This window comes from Cucumis sativus, chromosome 3 (genome assembly GCF_000004075.3).
Source record: "Cucumis sativus cultivar 9930 chromosome 3, Cucumber_9930_V3, whole genome shotgun sequence".
Classification (NCBI taxonomy): Eukaryota; Viridiplantae; Streptophyta; class Magnoliopsida; order Cucurbitales; family Cucurbitaceae; genus Cucumis; species Cucumis sativus.
Genome location: NC_026657.2, coordinates 13,388,203 through 13,407,769, shown reverse-complemented (window position 1 = coordinate 13,407,769; position 19,567 = coordinate 13,388,203). Strand labels below are relative to the sequence as shown.

The following is a 19,567-nucleotide window of genomic DNA, read 5'->3' as shown; positions in this document are numbered from 1 at the left end:
ACACGTGCCTCACCCTCACGTGTTATTTTTTATTTCCTCTCCTACTGTACTCATATAATATTGGAGGTCTATCATTTACACCCCTAACAGAATTGGGTTACTGAGCGAAAGAACCGTCATCTATTGAAAGTTGCTCGTTCTCTTATATTGTCTACTTCCCTTCTTTCCTATCTACGAGGGCGATGTTCTTATTGCACTTATCTCATCGACCGAATGCCTTCCTGTGTTCTACACCTCTAAACACCCCTAGACTACCTCAAGGAATCCTACCCCTCCACCCGTCTCATCTATGATGTTCCCCTTTGGGTGTTCATGTGAATAACCTATGCTCATAGCCATGATTGAAACCAAACTAAATTCTCTCCCTGGGCATAGACTTGCGTGTTTGTTGGTTATCCTATGCAGCAACAAGGCTATAAACGTTTCCATCGATCTTTGTGTAAGTACTTTGTTACCATGGATGTCACCTTTCATGAAGATTGTCCTTTCTTTCTTGTTAGCCTACTTCAGGTAGAGAGTGTGAGTGAAGAGTCTAACTATGTGGTTTCTTTGGAGTCAACCTATCACAATGGTTACTTTACCTAACTTAAATCCCCACAGTTCAATCCTACCTACAAATCAAGTTCCTTGGAGAACCTACTATAAAAGGAATCTCATAAAGGAAGTCAGTTTTTTACTGTTCAGCTGACTCCAGTCCAGGATTCTGAACCGTTATGAGATCAAGTTATGACTGACTCTATTGACTCAAATTTTAAAAACATGATTAGTGAGAATGACAGGTCCGAGACGAATTCCACTAGCTCTTGTATTGACAATAATGTGGGTGAAAATGACTGATTTGTGAATGACGGGTCCGAGATAGCTGTCCCTGAGAATATGGTTGAGAAGAGTAGTGTTGATGAAGTCATCAAAGACAGAGAGGATAATATTGATAAAAATGAGGTCATTATAGAGTTCACTAAAAACATTATGATACCAGGTCCTGTACCAAGCACTCCATCTCTAATTATGTTTCGTACTAGAACCTCTGACATTAGTTCTAGGCTTTCTTTGTTAGCCTTGACTCTACCACAATATCCAAGAATATCCACCTCGCCTTAGAGTGCCCTGAGTGGAAGATTGCTGTCATGTAAGAAATTAGAGACCTGGGATCTTTGCACACTCCCCAAGGGACACAAGACTTTGGGATGCAAATGGGTGTTTGCACTCAAGTACAGAGCAAATGATACCCTTGTCAGATATAAGGCCAGGTTGGTTGAAAAAGGGTTCAATCAGACTTATGAGGTTGACTATTCTGAGACATTTTCCTCTTTTGCAAAGTTTAATACATTCGAGTCTTGTTGTCTGTTACTTTAAATAAAGAATAACCCCTATATCAACTTGACGTTAAGAATGTGTTTTTGAATGGAGATTTAGAAGAGGAGTGTATATGAGTCCTCTAAGTTTGAAGCTCAGTTTATAATTAGGTTTGCAAGCTTTGGAAGTCTTTGTATGGGTTGAAAGAATCACCAAGTGCTTGGTTTGACAGGTTCACCACTTTTGTCAAGTCTTAGGGATACAATCAAGGGCATTTCGATCACACTTTGTTCACAAAGGTCTCCAAGACTAACAAAATTGCTGTATTGATTGTCTATATTGATTACATCATGTTATCTGTAGATGACATTGTTGAAATCATCCAACTAAAAAAGAAGATGAGGGATGAATTTGAAATTAAAGACTTGGAAATCTGAAGTATTTCCTTTGGATGGAGGTTGCTAGGTCCAGAGAGGGCATCTCTATGTCCTAGGGAAAGTACACCATTGATTTATTAGTTGAGACAATTATAATGGAATGTCGTTCTGCTGATATGAGTTCAATGCAGACTAAAAAATTCATCTCCTATGCTGTGAGTATTGTGAGTTAATTCATGCTAGCTCCTTACGAAGACCACATGGAAACGGTTAATATAATTCTAAGGTACTTAAAAGCAAGACCTAGTAAAGGATTGAGGTTCGGAAAGATTGATAGAAGGTGCATGCTAAGCTCCAAGGTACCTGCAGAATACTCAACCAACACACACACAATGCAGAATATTCAACCAGCACACCCACGACACAATAGTATTGGGAGGAATAGATGTATATACTCAACCAACACACACACAATGCAGAATATTCAACCAGCACACCCACGACACAATAGTATTGGGAGGAATAGATGTATATAATCTGTATTGATCCATAACACTACAAAAGATGTTCAACAATATTTTTTCAGCCAAGAGGGCTGTTCTCTCTCAATGAACAATGTTCATACAAAATGCACAACATTCAGAATGATGAACCCTAGCACAAAACACTTAGATATATACTCCTCTCATTCTGCTGCCACGTGGTATTAGGATCACCACTGACCAACCTAACAACCACATTATCTAGGCTGAAATTCCCTTCTTACCCCTCCTTTTATACATTTTGGTGATCAGTGGCCTAGTAGTGCATTGAAGCCTATACTGACGTTGATTGGGCATGGTCTATTGTTGATATAAAATCCACCTTGGGATACTGCACCTTTGTATGGGGCAATCTTGTTACTTGGAGAAGCAAGAAGCAAAGAGTTGTGGCTAGAAGTAGTGCTGAAGCTGAATAGAAGGCTATGAGTTTGAGAATGTGTTGTCTAATCTTTGTCAGAACTATGAGGTGTCTAAGAAACTATTATGTGATAACAAGACAACTATCAACATTGCCACTAATCCAGTCAAAGATGACAAAACCAAACACGTGGAGATTGACAAACACTTTTTCAAAGAGAGACTGGACAGTGGTAGCATCTGTATCCCTTACATACCCTCGAGCCATCAAATTGCTGATATACTCACGAAGAGGCTCCTGAGACACAACTTTGATTCATGTGTTAGCAAGTTAGCATTTTCTGACATATATGTCCCAACATAGGGGGAGTGTTAGAAATAGTGGGCTTGGGCCTTGATGAAAGCCCATGGTAGTTAAGATTTATTTGCCTTAATTTTTTTTTCTTTTAATTAGGCTTGTGTTGTCTACAATTTTTTTCCCTTTATGATTATCAGAAAATAATAAGAAACATATATATCGTGGTTTTTCTCCTTGTACTAGGGTTTCCACATAGATATTGTGTTCTTTCTTTGTCTTTATTTTTCAATAATAACTAAGTTGTCCTAAGGATCTGATTGTTCTAATTCGCTACGATTAAGCATGCATAATTGAATTTCCCAATAGCATTAAAATTCAATAGCATTAAGTTCAAGAGATCCTTAGGTGGAATGCCTAATTTCCATGCATCTAATTGTCCTTCATTAAATTCAATTCTAGGTTGGTTAGAAGAATGCTCATCAAAATAGTATAACAAGCTAAGCTAACCTATTGCTTCTAACCAAATCTTATCCAAATTGTCATGAAAGATTTAATTGAAAGCCCAAGTCATACATTCCCATGCGTCTGAACATATAACAAAGAATCATTCAAATACAAAATTGAAACAAAATGTTACATCAAACAAGTTCAAACTCTCATAAATTTAAATGAACAAACGGAGATTTCTAATAACCTGATAAGATAATCTTAATCCTCAATCTAAAGATTCGAGCTATTAACGTAGCAATAACCTTTGAAATAAGAAACTAACACCTCTTTATACTAATTTAGATCAACCAAGAGAAAGTTAGGATTAGATTATCTCTTAGATCAAAGATCTAGAAACAAGATTTGGAAATCTTGTTCTAAGTTGAGTCACTCCACAATCAAACTTGATCAAGGAAAGATTGCAAATTAAGGGAAAACTCTCAAAATGATATTTCAAATTGTATTAATAAAAAATCTTCTTTTTATAAATGGAAGGATAAAGGCCTTATGTAGATCCTTGTACAGATTCTATCCTAATTAATGAAAATACCAAAAGTCAAAATAAAATATTAACTATGTTTTCTATCTTCCAACAACTAATTTCCAACCACCATATTTAATTCTAAACTATTAATGATAGTTACCTAACTTGTCAAATTAAAATAAATGGAAATACAATAAAAATGTGATATTAACCAAATCATGAGGTCTTCAAAGTGTTGGGTTCAAGGAAGCTGAATGTGTATACCATTGTCCACCGAGAAACACTGACATTCAATACCCCAAATGGTCCTTCGTCTCTTGTATTAACATGTGGTCTATGGAATTGAGGCTGAACCGACCTCCATTCTTCTACATGAAGAATGAAAGATTTGTTAATCTTTGTTGCCTTTGATCTTGTAATTGGTTCGTATGGAACATCATGATTCTTATCAAAACCCAAGCTAGAGCAAGTACCTTAGCCCTCTCTTCCACATGTCGGATGATGAGGGAGTGTTTGGGAACCAAGTTAGACCAAAAGAACTCAAAAAATTGAGACAAAACAGATGAGAAGCTGTTGGAATCCGATTCATCCTTGACTGCCGACGATCTTCCACGTGCGAATAGGGTTCGAAGCGCCGCAACGCCCCAAGGTGGCACCGTGGCCTTTTCACAACAATCTTCCATTTTGTCTTACAATGCTGCCCCAACATCGTGGGGCACTAAAAGACAGAAGCCATATTAGCTTATTTTCTTCAGCATTTGCCTCTGTTGACGCTGATGAAATCATATTTGCCCAATTTAGCTCCAGACATTGACTCCAAATTCTAACTTAGAATTGCTAAACACCTACAAAATAGTTAATCAACAACGTAAAATCACGAACAAGCTCGAATTAAGCACAATAAGATGACGTATTTCACATGCTATCAGTACCTCTTCTGTTAGATACCGAAATTTGTGATGCTCCTCAAGTTCCATTTTAAAAGATTATGAACATGAAAAGTAATTCTGGCCATTCATTTTCTCCCTCCAATTAGTCATGCGGAATTTTCATGGAGCTAGATAAAAATTTGTAGCAGTTAAGGCAAGGGAAAGAGGTTATGGGGTTGTCGGAATTCATCGGTAAGACTGAAGGCGTGGCATAATTTGTTGAGTTTGTGAAAGGCTGGAAGCACCTAGAGCTGCCCTGGGAGCAGTTTGTTGCTGAAAATTCATTTGGAGATTTGCCGGTTGTTATTGAACCATCGACCATCACAAGTAGATTTACCTTTCTTTGTGGTGGGTAGAGTACTCACCACTTTTCACCTGGAAATAATTGCCCGTAGACGAATGAAATATGTTTTTCGATCTGATCGGAATGAAGGAGGTGTGGCTGGTGGTGTCTGCGGAGAGAGAAGTCGACTGGAAGACAACCTTGCCATGGAGAGCCGTGACTGTTGAAGACTGATCGGCAGGAAGGGGACGGTGACTGGGTGGACAACCGGTGATGGAGCAGTTCAGGATGGCAAAGAAAAAGATGCCAGCGACGGAAAAAGGAAGCACGGAGGTGGAAGGCAGCATCGAAGATACTGGTTGACCAAGGCTTTAATGGCAGTGATTGTGGCAGCAGCATCATTGTGGAGGTCAGTGGCGGCAGCTTCATGGTATGGGAATCATTGGCAATAGGGTTTTCCACCATCGTTTGTTTTTTTGGCGATGATGGCTTGGGTTTTGTCATCACCATGCTCTGATGCCGTATTGAAAAGAAGAAAACAACACAAGGTACATGTAGAAAACTCTAGTACAGGAAGAAAAAACCACAATAGAACCACAATAGAAGCCACTTTTGTTATTTCCTAATAATCTAAAATATACAGGGGTGAAGAATATATATATAGGTTACAAGCCCTAACAAATAAGGAAATAAAACTAGGGGTACAATAAATTACAAAAACACCCCCTTATTTCCAACCATATATATATGGTGACTGATTCTTTTTCCCCTCATTGATATATATATAGCGTCTGATTCCTTTTCTCCTCGTTGATGTTCGGATCTTAAGGAAAAAACACAAATGGTTATAACGTAACTGCTTCTTAGTTGTGTTCTAAATGTGATAAAATGTTCATTCAAACTCTTGAGAGACCATTACTTCTTTTCGTATTGGATATTTGATCTATTTTGTTGCTATACTAGTTCGACACATGTTGATATTTTGTTTTATAACCTACGATGCACAACGTAACTACAGTCGTGTTAGATGGAAGTTTTTATTTGAGCCTGTTATTTTAGCGAGATATTGCTTCTGTAGGTTTCATCTTCCAATAATGAGACATGGAACGCCTTGAAGCTTGCTCGAGAGTCACTTCCACTAGAGAACATAAAAGTCTCACCAGCTAGTACTACAAATCCAGGGATACCACCATCTTCATTGATGGCATTTCTGGCAAAGGTTTTCAACAACATACATGATGATACTATTATTTACCCTCTATTGTTCAAACCATCTGATCTATTTTATTTCGTTTCTTGACCAAACAAAAAAAAAAGGAAAGAAAAAAGGAAAAAGAAAGAAACACAAACGTGCAAAAATTAGAAATGAAAGGCACTCAATTTAAAGTTTGAGACCTTGACAATGACTAGTTTGTCTGGTCCATGCAGAACCCACAGGTCTCTGGGGTGGTACTAGAAGACTTCGATACTGGCTTTACCAATCAATTTTACCAGAGCTACCTCGATGATTTACGCAAGTTTTTTATGCTCTTTTCTTTTCTTTCTTTATTTGTTGTTGATCACTATTATTTATAGCAGGTCCTGCTTTTTCTTATTACTCATATATTTTCTTAATCCAGATAATATAAACTCATCGGCTATTGAAGCAGCTGCTTTACTTGTTGCCCGAACTCTTTATATTCTTGCAATCAACAAAAAGGAATTGAGTAGTTCTGTCCTAACTGCTATCAAAGTGAACACCTCGTTGGTTGAAGAGCTTATTGGTTGTCTCCTGAATTGTGATCCTGGTCTCTCTTGTGAGTTGGTGAAGAGATATATTTCTCCCTCCAGTGTTTGTCCAAACCATTATGTTGGTGTTATCCTTGATGAACCTTCCTCTGCTCCTTATCCTGATTATGTTCATGACGTTTCAAGATTTGTTTGGAACTTTTTGGCTGACAGAACATCTATTCCTAAAGAGAATACTAGCTCTGTCTGTTCACAGAATTGTGACGACAAAAGTGAGGTGTGCATTGGAGCGGAGACTGGAAAGGGAACTTGTGCCATATCAACTACCAGGTAATTTTATATCTATAGGCAGACAGCTACTTTACAAAGGCATATTGGTGGACGTGGCATACTTATAGATATTGCATAAAAAATGAAGTAAAGAACATAAACACATTTTCAATTAAATTAAAGTAAAAAATATTAAAAAGCGGCAACTTAAAGTATAGCTCGATTATTTTAAGACAATTATTTTCTAATAAGAGGTTGGATAAGGATGTTTCGCACTCTACCTGTTGACTGCGGAAGTGTCTTGAGGAAGGATTGCTGAGAGAGAGTTTTGATGCCAATAATGTAGGGTTGTAAGTGGGCTGGTCTGTCTTGTCACCAAAACCGATGTTTATACTCCAAATTAAAGTCAAGAACTTAGATTTTATAGATTATTTGATCAGTTGGCCCTGGTTTTTTTTGGTCCTTTATTGTTTTTTGGTGGGGGAGGATAAAGAAGAGGTACGTACTTGCCCCCACTTTACTTTTTGCTTTCTGATGAGGAAAGGTGTATGCAATTGTCCGACTTTAACTTAAATAGTATACATGCAAAAATGGTCCTTTCTTTGTCTGTTTTCTTTTCCTGAATTGGGAAACCAACTTTGACCAAAAGGAAAGAACAGAGATTGAAGAGAAACCTAAAAAGGAAAATGCTAAAGAGAAACATAACAGTGAATTACCATTTTCCTTTTTTTTTTTTTTAAGAACCCAGCTTTTGTGACTCACTCATTGTTGCTTTATGGGCTAAGACACTACCTTCAGATGGTCCACTCTTTACAGCGACATATTATTATTTGTTTTAACATATGATTTGATCTCATACATAATCTTCTTTATTCATCAATTTAGAGTTTTTTTAGGAAATATTATTCTGGTATTATTCTTATAATTATTTGCATATTCTTTCCTTAAGTATATTGTTTTTTTTATTTATAATTAAGTTTGTAGCTCTAGTAAAATATCAATGAAATAGAGAATTATTTTTTAAAACAACAAATTACATTTTATTCTTATTCTTGTCTTGTACGTATTTTTTTTTCCACGGATGGTCATGTTGAGGAGCTCAGCTTGTTTCTTGGGTGATTGATAGTACGTGTGGCTGATTGCTTCCACATCCTATTATGAGCAACATGCCCTATTCTAATTTACTTATGTATTATTATTATTAGGTTAAATTATAAAAATGCCCACAAACTTTGTAGTTTGAGTAAAAAATGTTCCCGAACTTTCAAAAGTAAAAAAATGTCTTTGAACTTTCGAAAAGGGTTCAAAAATACTTTTACCGTTAGTTATGAATGAAGATTGTTAAAGTATTGTTTAAAAAATACCCCTAAACTATTAAGAGATTTCGTAAATACCCTTCAACTTAAAGAAAAAGAATATTCTCGTCAATCCAATTTTTACACAAAATTTTTAGGTTAAAACCATTGTTTAAATTTTCATCAATATGTTATATTTCTATTGATATTTTCACATTTACGTGGGTTTGGTAAGGATGAATTGGTATTTCAATTACATCATATTAAAAGTCTATGAATTACAATTTTAAAGGAATAAGATATGGTTTTAACTTAAAATTTATGTTTTTATTTTGGTTGGTGAGAAAATTCTGTAAAATTTGGTTCAGTGGGAGTAGTTTTGAACTTTTTGTTTTTAAGATCAAGGGTATCTACAAAGCTTTTTCAATAGTTTAGGAGTATTTTTTATTTCATCGTTTTCCTTCAAAACTAGCCGTAAGTATGTTTTTGAACTGATTTCAAAAGTTTATGGGCATTTTCGTAAGTTTAGGGGTATTTTTGACCCAATCTATCAAGAGATTTTTTTTTTGTAATTTAGCCTTATTATTAATACAACTTGCATGCTAGTTACTCTGCAGAATGCTCTTTAAAATAACTTCCCTTTTCTTTCTAATATCTATAGCTATTTGCTACAGGTACATTCCAGCATACTCGACGAGATTGAAGTTCGAATCTGGATATTGGAGCGTGCTTCCTCCAAATTCATCAGACCATCTGGGGACTGTTGATCCTGTTTGGACGGAGAGCAATTGGAATACCATAGGACTCCGAGTATATACCATCCAAGCTGCAGCTTATGATCGTTTTGTTTTACTTGGAGGCATTACTACCACAATATTAGCTTATTTTGCAATAGTAGCCGTGCGAAGCTCCATTATAAAGGCATTAAAGAGAGATTGATACGGCGTTTTAAGTAAAGTAATGGAACTAACAAATGAAAAGGCTGAGAAAAATAGGACAATTCCATCATTTTCGCGCTGGAGGATTTTGGATATAGTTGCAGAGGTGTTGTGTTCTTTAATTTTGCAACCCTCTTGTCTCCCATTGGTGAAGGACTGGATCTGTTGCCTTTGAAGCTCTACATGTTAGTTTGCAAGTGATGTAAACTCCGGATGAGAATCTGTATAGTTGCTTCTTTTATCTGTTTTCAGCTTGTGATTCTTGTAGCTTATCTGGTCTCAGGTGCAGCATCTACACATGATTTACTTGCCTGATCATTATCAAAACATAAAAGACATCGGTCTCGAAGGCAGATAATCAAACATGTTTCTGTATGTTTAATCCAACAGTTTATTGGAATCGAAAGAAGACAGAAAACTCTACTGACCTGGGCACCATTTTTATTTTTAAAAATTTACTTGTTCAGTTTTCTTCTCCTCGTTCTAGGAATTGAGTTGGGTGGTCCATTCCTCATTTGAGTTTTTAGTTTTTAATAATGCTTTCAAGAAATACTTACTCCTTTGGAAGCCAACAAATATTGTTTTTTCAGCTGCATGAAACTAACATAGAAGGATCCCATAGAATGAAAAGTTAGCGAGAGAAGAGAGGTCAAAGAAAAACTAAAGCTTAGAAATACCGATTTAATACAAAAGGTAATTGTTTTAAATGCAAAAGTTGATATTTTGTTATATTTATAAATATTTTGGTTTATTTTTCTATATCTGAAAATAATTTTTGATATATTTAGTATGTAGTATTGTACCCAGATAAATACAAGGTTTTGGTGTATGCAATATCTCACTTTCATGTACCTTGTTCTTATTTTCTTAAAAGAGGGCTCCAAGAGTTGCAAGTTTAGTGGCTTTTTTGGGTATTTAGAAATTCATGTCCTCTAGACATTCTTTTAAAATACTATTTTTTAATATAGTAAAATGAATTAAACTATTTACAAAATATAGCAAAATATTATAGGATGTTTACAATGAACTGTGATAGATTACTATATGTGTTCATCTCTATTATGATAGACAGAGATTGTTTATCTTGGTTTATCACATATGTATTGTGATATTTTGATACATTTGTAAGTATTCTCATAAATTGTCACTTAAAATGATTTTTTATTTTTAAAAGTTAATGAAACTTGTTATATTAGTTAGTTAACGTAAGCTCTTTAGACACAAAAATGAAAGATAATGTAATCTCTCATTCCTTGCACGAAAAGAAATCAATAACGTGCAAAATCACATGGAATACAAATTTCAAACTAAAATTTCAAACTAAAGGGTGTGTAGGGGAAGAGGTTAGAATTCTACTTTTGTAAATGGATTTTATATATGTATTTTGCAAATTTTGCACTTTTGAATTATAAGTTTCACCTCAATAAAATGCTTCAAATAAGCATAGTAAGTTGAGGACAAATTGAAGGTAGGTTTGTAAAGTTTGTTTCGTGAAGTTGATGTTTTCTTCATGTCTGTAGTGCATTTTGGATCGTTGCAAGAGGCCAATGAATTTGTTTACACTAACCTCCAAAGCAAATAAGAAAAGCACAACATAATTTGTTCAATCTACACGTACAAAGTCAGGCAATCATTTTGTGTTAAGCTAAAAGTACTAGCTGAAGTTGGAAAATCGTGTTAAATAGTTTACGACGTTCAATTAGTAATTGCATTTTTCTTTTGTAAACTTTCTAATCAGTTTGTGCACATTTCAATTGTGTTTTTGAGTCGATCATCAATTTCATTACATTATAGCTGTACTTTTCTTTTTTCCTTTTTAGGATATAATACAAGAAAAAGTTAAATACATTTCAAGGTTTCTCAAACAAAGTGGAGGACTCCTGTTATGGAAGAATTAAACATAAAGAATGACATAAGCCACAATTTAATACTTTTTGTTTTAGTTCTTTTTAGTTTCTTATAATTAAAACATGAAAATGTTTGAAATGAGAGAATTGTTGGAAATATTTTCAAATGTAACAAAATGTCAATGTTTAATTGTAATAGATATTGAAATTTTTCTATTGCCATATTTGAAAAAGAACCATTATTTTGGTAAAACCTTATGAAAATATTTAAAATATAACATCATATATACTTTTAACATTAAAAAACTGTCCATATGCCTTCTTTACTATATATATCACTGATAAATAATAACATTTTACTATATTTATAAATAAAGTTGACTCATATTCATATATTTGAATACAACTCTAATAAATTTTTAATTTTCAACAACTAGTAGTCAACTTTTACATATTTAGTTGAATGATATTATATGATAAGCTACTTGAAGACAATTTCTCCCCCAAAAACTTCCTTTGTCGTTAATCATCTTGATTTCATGAATACAAGAAAATATGAAATTTTGGAAGAATGATTCATCAAATTATTTGTTATACATAAATTAAAAAGAAGTTTTAGGACTGACATCCTGTTGGGTCATTCCTTTCAGGTGTAATTTATGTTCAATTGTCGTTTTGTATATAAATAATGTACGTATTAAATCATGAATGTGTCATAATTTCACATAAGTCTAAAAGAGAATTCAATTAATTTCATAAAGGAAGAACCTCAATCTCAAATACTTTAATCATTACGATATTTTTTCTGTTTGCTCTCATCTTTATATATATATATATATATAATATAAAGGTGTGGACTAGGTAAGTAAAAAAAAACTTGTAAAAGAGTCAAAAGTTTAAAACTCAAACTATTAGAATGAAGATGAAGGATGTCACAGGTGAATAATTTGCATTAGTAATAGTATTGGATTAATATTGATATCGAAAAGTAAAACAAATTAATGAAACGAAAAATGAAAAGGGAAAAAGTGAAAGATTTGAATATATGAAGTTTTTTCCTTTTCAACAAATTTGAAATCAAACGGCTGCCACTGAATTCAACAAGCTCATAAACAAAACCACAAAATTCCAGTTGTCGTTCACGTAGAAGAACAATTTCTGTAGGTTTCTGACACAATTTGAAGTTTGAAAAGGTAAAAACGAGAAGGAATCTCTGATTTTTTTCTTTCTTTTGATTAATTTGGATTTACCCAATTTGTTGTTGTCATTATCTTTTTCTCTTTCAATTTGTTGTTTCTTAGCAATAAAAGACGAAATTGATGATGATTCAAAGGAAACTGAATTACAACATCGCATGGCGAATCAACTCAAGTTTCTTTCGCCTTCTTCCTCTAAACCCATTGGCTATTTTTCTGCATTTGGTACTTTCTCTCTCTACAATTCAATTTCTCTTTTCTTCACCATTTTTTCGCCGATTTTTGGATGTTTTCTTCTGTCGATTGAACAAGTGGACTTCATCGGTTTCACTTTCCTTCACTGAAATCAGCAAGAACTTTGACAGAGGTATAGAGGTATAGAGGTATAGAGAGAGAGAAGAGAGTTTTGTACGTACCAATTAACCCTCCCAAAAAATACCAAATCCAATACCCAACTCAGGGATATCTCTCCATTTATTGCGCTTGTTTTGGTGTTGATTTGGTATCCTTATTTGGAAATTGGACTCAACCCCTCTCTGGATGCTATGCATTCTATTTATCCCATCTGTGATTTTCAATGTTTTGTACAAACGAGTACAGGGTGCGGAAATAAAAGTTCTAGCGGCTCCCGTTTTTGGGAATTTCAAGCCAAGAACAGAGAAGTTGTGGTTCTTTCATTTAGTGGGTATCTTAGTGGTTGGTCAGGATGGATATTATGATGGATGGTCGTGGGGGTTATGGTGGTGGGTCACCTGATGAACAAGAAGCTTCTAATGATCGTAAGGGGAAAAAGACCTACCATCGTCATAATCCTTACCAGATTCAGCAGCTTGAATCGTAAGAAGCTCCAGAGTCTTTCTTACCTTTCTTTGCATGTTGTTTGTCTGTGTATGTTCTTCTGTGTTTGTGATTCCTTTGTCGTTTGTCTGCTCATTTCACAGATTGGTATAGATTTTATTGCCCCTCTTTGTGTGCATGTGTTATTGTGGGCCTTTCCCTATATCTTGTTGGTGTTTTCTGAAGTTGCATGTTGAATCTGTTCCACTCCTTTGGACATTCCCTTAGTGCTCAACACAAATTTACACGTTTGACCCTTCTCTTAAGTGTTACCAATGAAGGGCTCCATGGATCTTGGTTTCAACAATCTGATGTCTCCTTTTCTGCCTATGCATGTGTCTAGTTCTAAAACAGTTTGAATTGTTTCTGTCTGTTTCCTAGATTTTTCAGGCAATGCCCACACCCTGATGAAAATCAGCGGCGCCAGCTGAGTCGAGAGCTTGGTCTTGAGACCAAACAGATCAAATTTTGGTTTCAAAACAAGAGGACTCAAACTAAGGTAAAATGAGTTCTCTTATGTCTGTAGAGAAATTAATTTTTATCTACCCTTCAATTGAGACTCTTTCTTCTTCTTCTTCTCTTACAGGCTCAGAATGAGCGAGCAGACAACTCTTCGCTTCGGACAGAGAATGAAAAGATTCAATGTGAAAACCTTGCAATTAGAGAAGCGTTGAGGAACGTGATCTGTCCATCCTGTGGAGGTCCACCTTTTGGAGAAGAAGAGCGACAGCGCAATCTCCAAAAATTACGTCTTGAAAATTCTCACTTAAAAGAAGAGGTCCTTTTCATGTTTGGAAGTTGAAAGTTTGTTTATTTTTTCTCTTGGTAATATTGAATTTTGAATGATTTATTATCTTTTCATAATATCGATGCATCAACTTCAATGGTTTCAACTACGATCGTTTCGCAGCATGAAAAAGTGTCTAACCTTCTTGCCAAGTACATTGGAAAACCAATTTCACAACTTGAATCACTATTGCCTGTTCTTGGATCTTCACTTGATTTGTCACCAAGAAGTTCCCTTACTCAAATAGTTCCAAGCCCTGCAGTCGATCTTATTTCTGATCCAGTAATATTAGATGGAGCAGCAACACCTTACCAATCAAGAGGTATTAATGATTTGGAAAATGCTCTTATGTTGGAAACTGCTGCAACTGGCTTGGAAGAGTTAATCAGACTTTTGAGGATCGACGAGCCTTTGTGGATGAAGAGCCTGAATGATGGGAGGTATGTTCTCCATCGTGACAGCTACGAAAAGATATTTCCTCGACCCAATCACTTCAAAACATCTAGTGCTCGTACTGAATCATCAAAAGCTTTGGGAGTGGTGACAATGAGTGCAATTCAATTGGTTGATTTTTTTTTAGATGCGGTCAGTGCTGATAGCTATTAATTGTTGTTATGCCTATTGAAAGCTAAACTGTTGATTCCTTTCTTGGAGAGATATTTACTTTGGCTATTGGTTCTGATTAAACAGGATAAATGGGCAGACCTTTTTCCAACCATCATTACAAATGCAGAGACATTTCATATTATTGACCCTGGGATGCCTGGAAACCGCAGTGGTGCTTTGCAGTTGGTATGGAAATCATGCTCCCATTTCTTTTTCTTTGTTGATGTTCGACCTTATTATTCTACACAACATGTAGACAATAATTGTTAATAAATGCAGATGTATCAACAAATGCACATCTTTTCACCCCTCGTGTCTCCTCGAGACTTTTGCTTCCTTCGACATTGTCAGCAGATTGAGTTTGGTGTCTGGGTCATAGTGGATGTTTCGTATGAAATCTTAAAGGATTGTGTCACCTCTGCACGATGCTGGAGGCTTCCTTCCGGGTGCTTGATTCAAGAAATGCCCAATGGTTGCTCTAAGGTTTTTAACTCCTTTCATTAATATTTGATCTCTTTCCTACTTTCATGGATCTTATGTTCTTGATTAATGCTGCTAGAGCTCAGTGACCTTAAAATTACTTTTACAAGTCATTATGTCCTTCGATGCCATTGTCAACATTAATGGGTGAAATCACTGCTTTGGCATTAGTTTCTTCGTGTCCCTTGTGTTTTGGCTAATTATTTTCCTCAGAAGGTACTCTATTGAATGAGGCATAAATGTGTGCCATGTGAATCCTAATGCAACATAATTGGTATGCCATAGAAGAATACTCATGCATTTGACATGTTTCGAAGATCGTTACAAATTATGTATTAGCTATTTTATCCGTCTGTAGTGACTTATGTAGGTCGCTCAAAGTTTGCCGTTTTAAAAATATAATTTCATTTAGAGCAGTAGGAGCCATGTTTTCTTAAACAGTGTACTTGTATCTTGTAATCATACATCTGCATTGACAGGTTACCTGGGTTGAGCATGTGGAAGTGGATGATAAAACACAAACCCACCGGCTGTATCGAGATCTTGTATTCAATACTTTGGCATATGGAGCCGACCGATGGCTTTTCACTCTTCAAAGGATGTGTGAGAGATTGGCTTATACTTTCAGGGATTGTGCACCTAACCATGAACTTGGAGGAGGTAGACGTTTACCTCTTATTTATGATTTGTTTTCTTCGGTGATAAAAAATGGCATTCCCATATTTTTTAGCAAACTCAGGTTTGAACAGAAACTTTTGTTTGTTTTTCAGTGTTAACTTCTCCTGAAGGGAGGAGGAGCATCATGAAGCTGTCACATAGAATGGTAAAAAATTTCTGTGGAATACTGAGCATGTCAGGTAAAATAGATTTCCCTCAGTTATCCGAAGTGAACAATAGTGGTGTTCGAATATCTGTTCGGATTAGCTCGGAACTGGGGCAGCCCAGTGGGACAGTCGTAAGTGCGGCGACATCTCTTTGGCTTCCTCTACAACCTGAAACCATCTTTAATTTCTTCAGGGATGAAAAGGCCAGAGTTCAGGTTTGTAATACCACACATTTCCTTTTTCTTGATCGGTTGTTATTCCCCTGATCTGTGAAGACTTATCAACATTGTTGTTCCAGTGGGATGTTCTCTCTTATGGAAACCCAGTACATGAAATTGCACACATCTTAACAGGAGTTCATCCAGGAAACTTGATATCGATAATTCGGGTACTTTCCTTCCGTAGCTTCTACCATTTGTAAATCATAGACAAACTAATTAAATGCTCTAGAGTTCACTTTCATACTACTTGAAATAGTGAGTTTTTCAGGTGAAATTAAATAGAGATCTTTGGATCATCTTAATTCTTAAGCATCTATTTTATTCATCATCACTAGTTTAAATTTTAGAGTCATTAAGCTTTGATGGTTGCTCATGTGAGTGGTTTACGAAGCAGCCGTTCGTCCCGACTGAGAACAACATGCTGATTCTTCAAGAAAGCTGTATAGATCCATTAGGATCCTTGGTGATATATGCACCCATCGACATGCCTGCTATGAACATTGCAACAAGTGGTCAGGACCCATCAGAGATACCAATACTTCCATCAGGATTCGTAATCACAGGGGACGGCCGTACTCATTCCGGAATCGGAGCTTCAACGAGTGCTACATTGGGGAGGCCAAGCGGGTCTTTGTTAACCATAGCTTTCCAGATATTGGTGTCCAGTGTATCATCTTCAAAACAGCTGAATGTGGAGTCTGTGGCAACAGTGAATACTCTTATCAGTGCCACAGTTCAAAGGATAAAGGTTGCATTGAATTGCTCTTGTTTGGATTGATTTTTGTGTTATGATGTGTGTGTTTGTTGTAGCCTCAAAATGCAATGTTCGGAACTTGTTGAGTCACTTTTATGAGTTTCTTTTAAAGTTGTAACTTTTCTGTTTCCTTAGATGGATGATTTTTTTTTTTTTTTCTTTTTGTTGAAATTTGAGTATGTGAAAAATGTTACAATCATTTTATAACATTGTAATTTTATTTTTTCTTCTTCTGCTGCTAAGTTAATAATAGATTATGTTACCTATCTGAAAAGGCTACATTTTCAAGTGGTTTTTTTTTCATAGATTTTCTATCTTACACTTTGGAAAATGTTCACGGTTAAATTTAATTTTAACTTTTAATTACGAAGTGTACAATGTTTAAATTTAATTTTACTTCTTATATTTTCAAATTTTCTGTTCATTTTTTTTTTATTTTTGTTGATGTACTTTATTCTCGTCTCCATACTTTCATATTGATTTCTATATTTCTATTATTGTTAAGAGGTGATTATTTTTTACTTCACAAATTTTAACACAAAATACAAGGGGTATTTCGAGAAATTTATATTATTGTTTTCAAAAAATTATGGAAATGTTTTATTGGTTTGGGAAGGTAAAGTTCAAAAAATGGTTGTCCATTCTCTTAATATAGAAAACATTTGGAAGTCATGGTTATTGTTTCATTTTATATTGAGAAATTTAATAATATTGTTTCCTTAATAATGAAATGAACAAAAAAGACACCTAAGACTTTTTTTGGTAATGTGTTTAAAACATTCTGTCTTTTGACTCAAAGAAACTGACTCCCTTTTCTGGAATATATACTACTTTTTTCGGTTCTATATTAAAAAAAGCATGTGAACTCTGTAAAATAGACATGTCAACGTAAACATAGTTCAACAATATTTGATATGAACTTTTGCTCTGAAGATAGAAAGTTCAATTTTTCGTTGTACTAAAAAGTTAATTGAGTATTAATTTTTTTACTAAACTGATAATTAACCCACACATAAAGAAACTCATTAATAATTTATCAATAAAGTATTCATACCTTTAAACGATTCTAAGTTTAAAAATCATAATTTATTTGTGATATATAAACTCATATCGTTAGTGGAGGCCGAACTATAAAATTTCTAAAGGTGAAAACAGGGACAATTAATGATGAATATTGCAACCAACTTGAATTAATTTGAACGTAAGCTACTCTACTACATATGGTTTTGTTTGGTGTACCATTATCAACCCCAAATTCAAGTCCATGAAATCAAGAGTCTGTGTGTTGTTATCTTTCATTTCTGTTGGGGAAATCTTTGTGTCCACGAAGTTATTTTGCATCCTTTCTAGGTAGTTAGTCAGGTTATGTGATCTGAAGTTTTTTTTTCTGTTCTTTCTTTTGTTGTTCTTGGTAGTTTAGGACTTCAATTGAAAGACTCAACTAGGTTCAGCATTCTTTCAAATGTTTCCTTGAGTTGTCTTTTCTTTGGATTTAGTTGGTTTTGTTCTTGTTCTCCTCTTAGTTCTTTTGGTTGTGTATTTTTGTTGTACATTCATCTCAAGTTATCACTACAAAAATAATGGTCTATTGCAACGAATTTTATAAACAATTGCAGCGGTTGTAAACCGTTGGCAAAGGAAGTGTTGAGAGGTGTATTGTAACGGTTTTAAGAACTGCTAGAATCACATACCAAAAATACAGCTTCAATAGTCAACCATATTGCAACACTTTTTTCCTCTCCTAATCCCACAATTAGAATAATTGCTGCTTAATTAGCAATAGTTAAAAAAATCATGAGCAACGTTTAAGAACCGTCGCAACTCTTGTTCTATACTAACGTCTTTTTCACTTACGTAGTAGCATTTTAAAGACCTCCGCTAATTTGCAATTGTAATTTAAAAGTTCATTCATAAATTTGTTGATTTTTTTTTCATGTTCTTGTTTCATGTTCTAGTATCGTAAACTCATAACTGTCTATGATAATTCTTAAATGTCATTTACTTTAATAATAATAACATATCATTTATTTCAAGAATGGTAATCAATATTTACATAAACAAAAAATTAACAAAACCCTGAACTAATCTGATACAAAAAATGTAATACTACATTTATCGAGAAGAGCTTGAATAGCTACTTTAATATTAAACCTACCAAAAGGAAGAAAGTCTATCCCTGGTATGATTTTCATAAATATTCAAAAAGATTATCTTTGGTCTTGATCTCAAAACTCTTTTTATACGTTCCCTTACGGTACAAAATAAATATATCACTTTTTAAAGAAATAAACTACTTGTAAGTGGTAACTATCTTCACAAATTTGGATTGATGCGTTAAACTTGAATCTTCGTATGAATGTTGGCTCTTAATCTCTGTTAACAAGAGAAACAAAGTTTCAAAATTAGAGAAAACATATCAAACTTAGTAATATCAACCAATACCACTCTACTAGCAACAAGCATACATGTTATAGAAAAATAATCTCACATGACATCAACAAACCCAAAACAACATTGGAAATTTGAAATTAAAAATGAAAAGAAAAAGGTGCTTTATAAGGATTAACATACCAGCTGTTAGAGCTATCCACCACAGATGTAATGGAGTTGTCATCTAACAGAAAAAGGAAAAAGAAAAGTTGAAGCTAAGTATTCGTTACTAGACATCACAATAAATGAGATACATAATCATAAAGTTTGAAGAATGCAAAGACATTCTTTATCAATAC

General features: G+C 34.6%; 2 protein-coding genes and 1 long non-coding RNA gene across 4 annotated transcripts in view; 2 read left to right on the top strand and 1 right to left on the bottom strand.

The window, feature by feature from the left end:
• Positions 1–9,757, top strand: part of LOC101205666 (nicastrin) — a 40,008-nt gene extending 30,251 nt beyond the window's left edge. The window contains exons 13-16 of the mRNA XM_004140684.3: positions 6,134–6,274; positions 6,484–6,568; positions 6,675–7,113; positions 9,023–9,757. Of these exons, the coding sequence (XP_004140732.1) occupies positions 6,134–6,274; positions 6,484–6,568; positions 6,675–7,113; positions 9,023–9,287 (930 nt within the window). The 3' untranslated portion in view covers positions 9,288–9,757. The remainder of the gene's footprint in view (positions 1–6,133; positions 6,275–6,483; positions 6,569–6,674; positions 7,114–9,022) is intronic.
• LOC116402659 lies at positions 4,033–6,134 on the bottom strand. Its single transcript, XR_004215127.1, has 2 exons — positions 4,776–6,134; positions 4,033–4,688 (listed from the first exon to the last, which is right to left on the bottom strand). It is a non-coding gene; the product is annotated as an uncharacterized LOC116402659 (long non-coding RNA).
• A 2,320-nt stretch (positions 9,758–12,077) lies between the features above and the next one.
• Positions 12,078–17,112, top strand: LOC101205899 (homeobox-leucine zipper protein HDG11). 2 transcript variants are annotated; one of them, XM_011652906.2, is made up of 11 exons: positions 12,078–12,326; positions 12,435–13,166; positions 13,548–13,665; positions 13,753–13,944; positions 14,077–14,538; positions 14,644–14,745; positions 14,839–15,042; positions 15,519–15,699; positions 15,810–16,078; positions 16,162–16,251; positions 16,476–17,112. In XM_011652906.2, the coding sequence occupies exons 2-11, from the start codon at positions 13,036–13,038 to the stop codon at positions 16,860–16,862; spliced, it is 2,136 nt and encodes a 711-aa protein (XP_011651208.1). In that variant the 5' UTR covers positions 12,078–12,326; positions 12,435–13,035; the 3' UTR covers positions 16,863–17,112. The 2 variants fall into 2 exon arrangements, with proteins under 2 accessions (XP_011651208.1, XP_004140733.2); XM_004140685.3 differs by having other exon boundaries at positions 12,084–12,326; positions 16,479–17,112.
• Positions 17,113–19,567: the final 2,455 nt, after the last annotated feature.

What these genes read in the sequence shown, in the direction of transcription:
- LOC101205899 (XM_011652906.2), top strand. Translation starts at nt 13,036, where the DNA reads ATGGATATTATGATGGATGGTCGTGGGGGTTATGGTGGTGGGTCACCT. An exon ending in CAGATTCAGCAGCTTGAATC is followed by an intron (nt 13,167 to 13,547) that starts GTAAGAAGCTCC and finishes TCTGTTTCCTAG; the next exon opens with ATTTTTCAGGCAATGCCCAC. An exon ending in ATGAAAAGGCCAGAGTTCAG is followed by an intron (nt 16,079 to 16,161) that starts GTTTGTAATACC and finishes TTGTTGTTCCAG; the next exon opens with TGGGATGTTCTCTCTTATGG.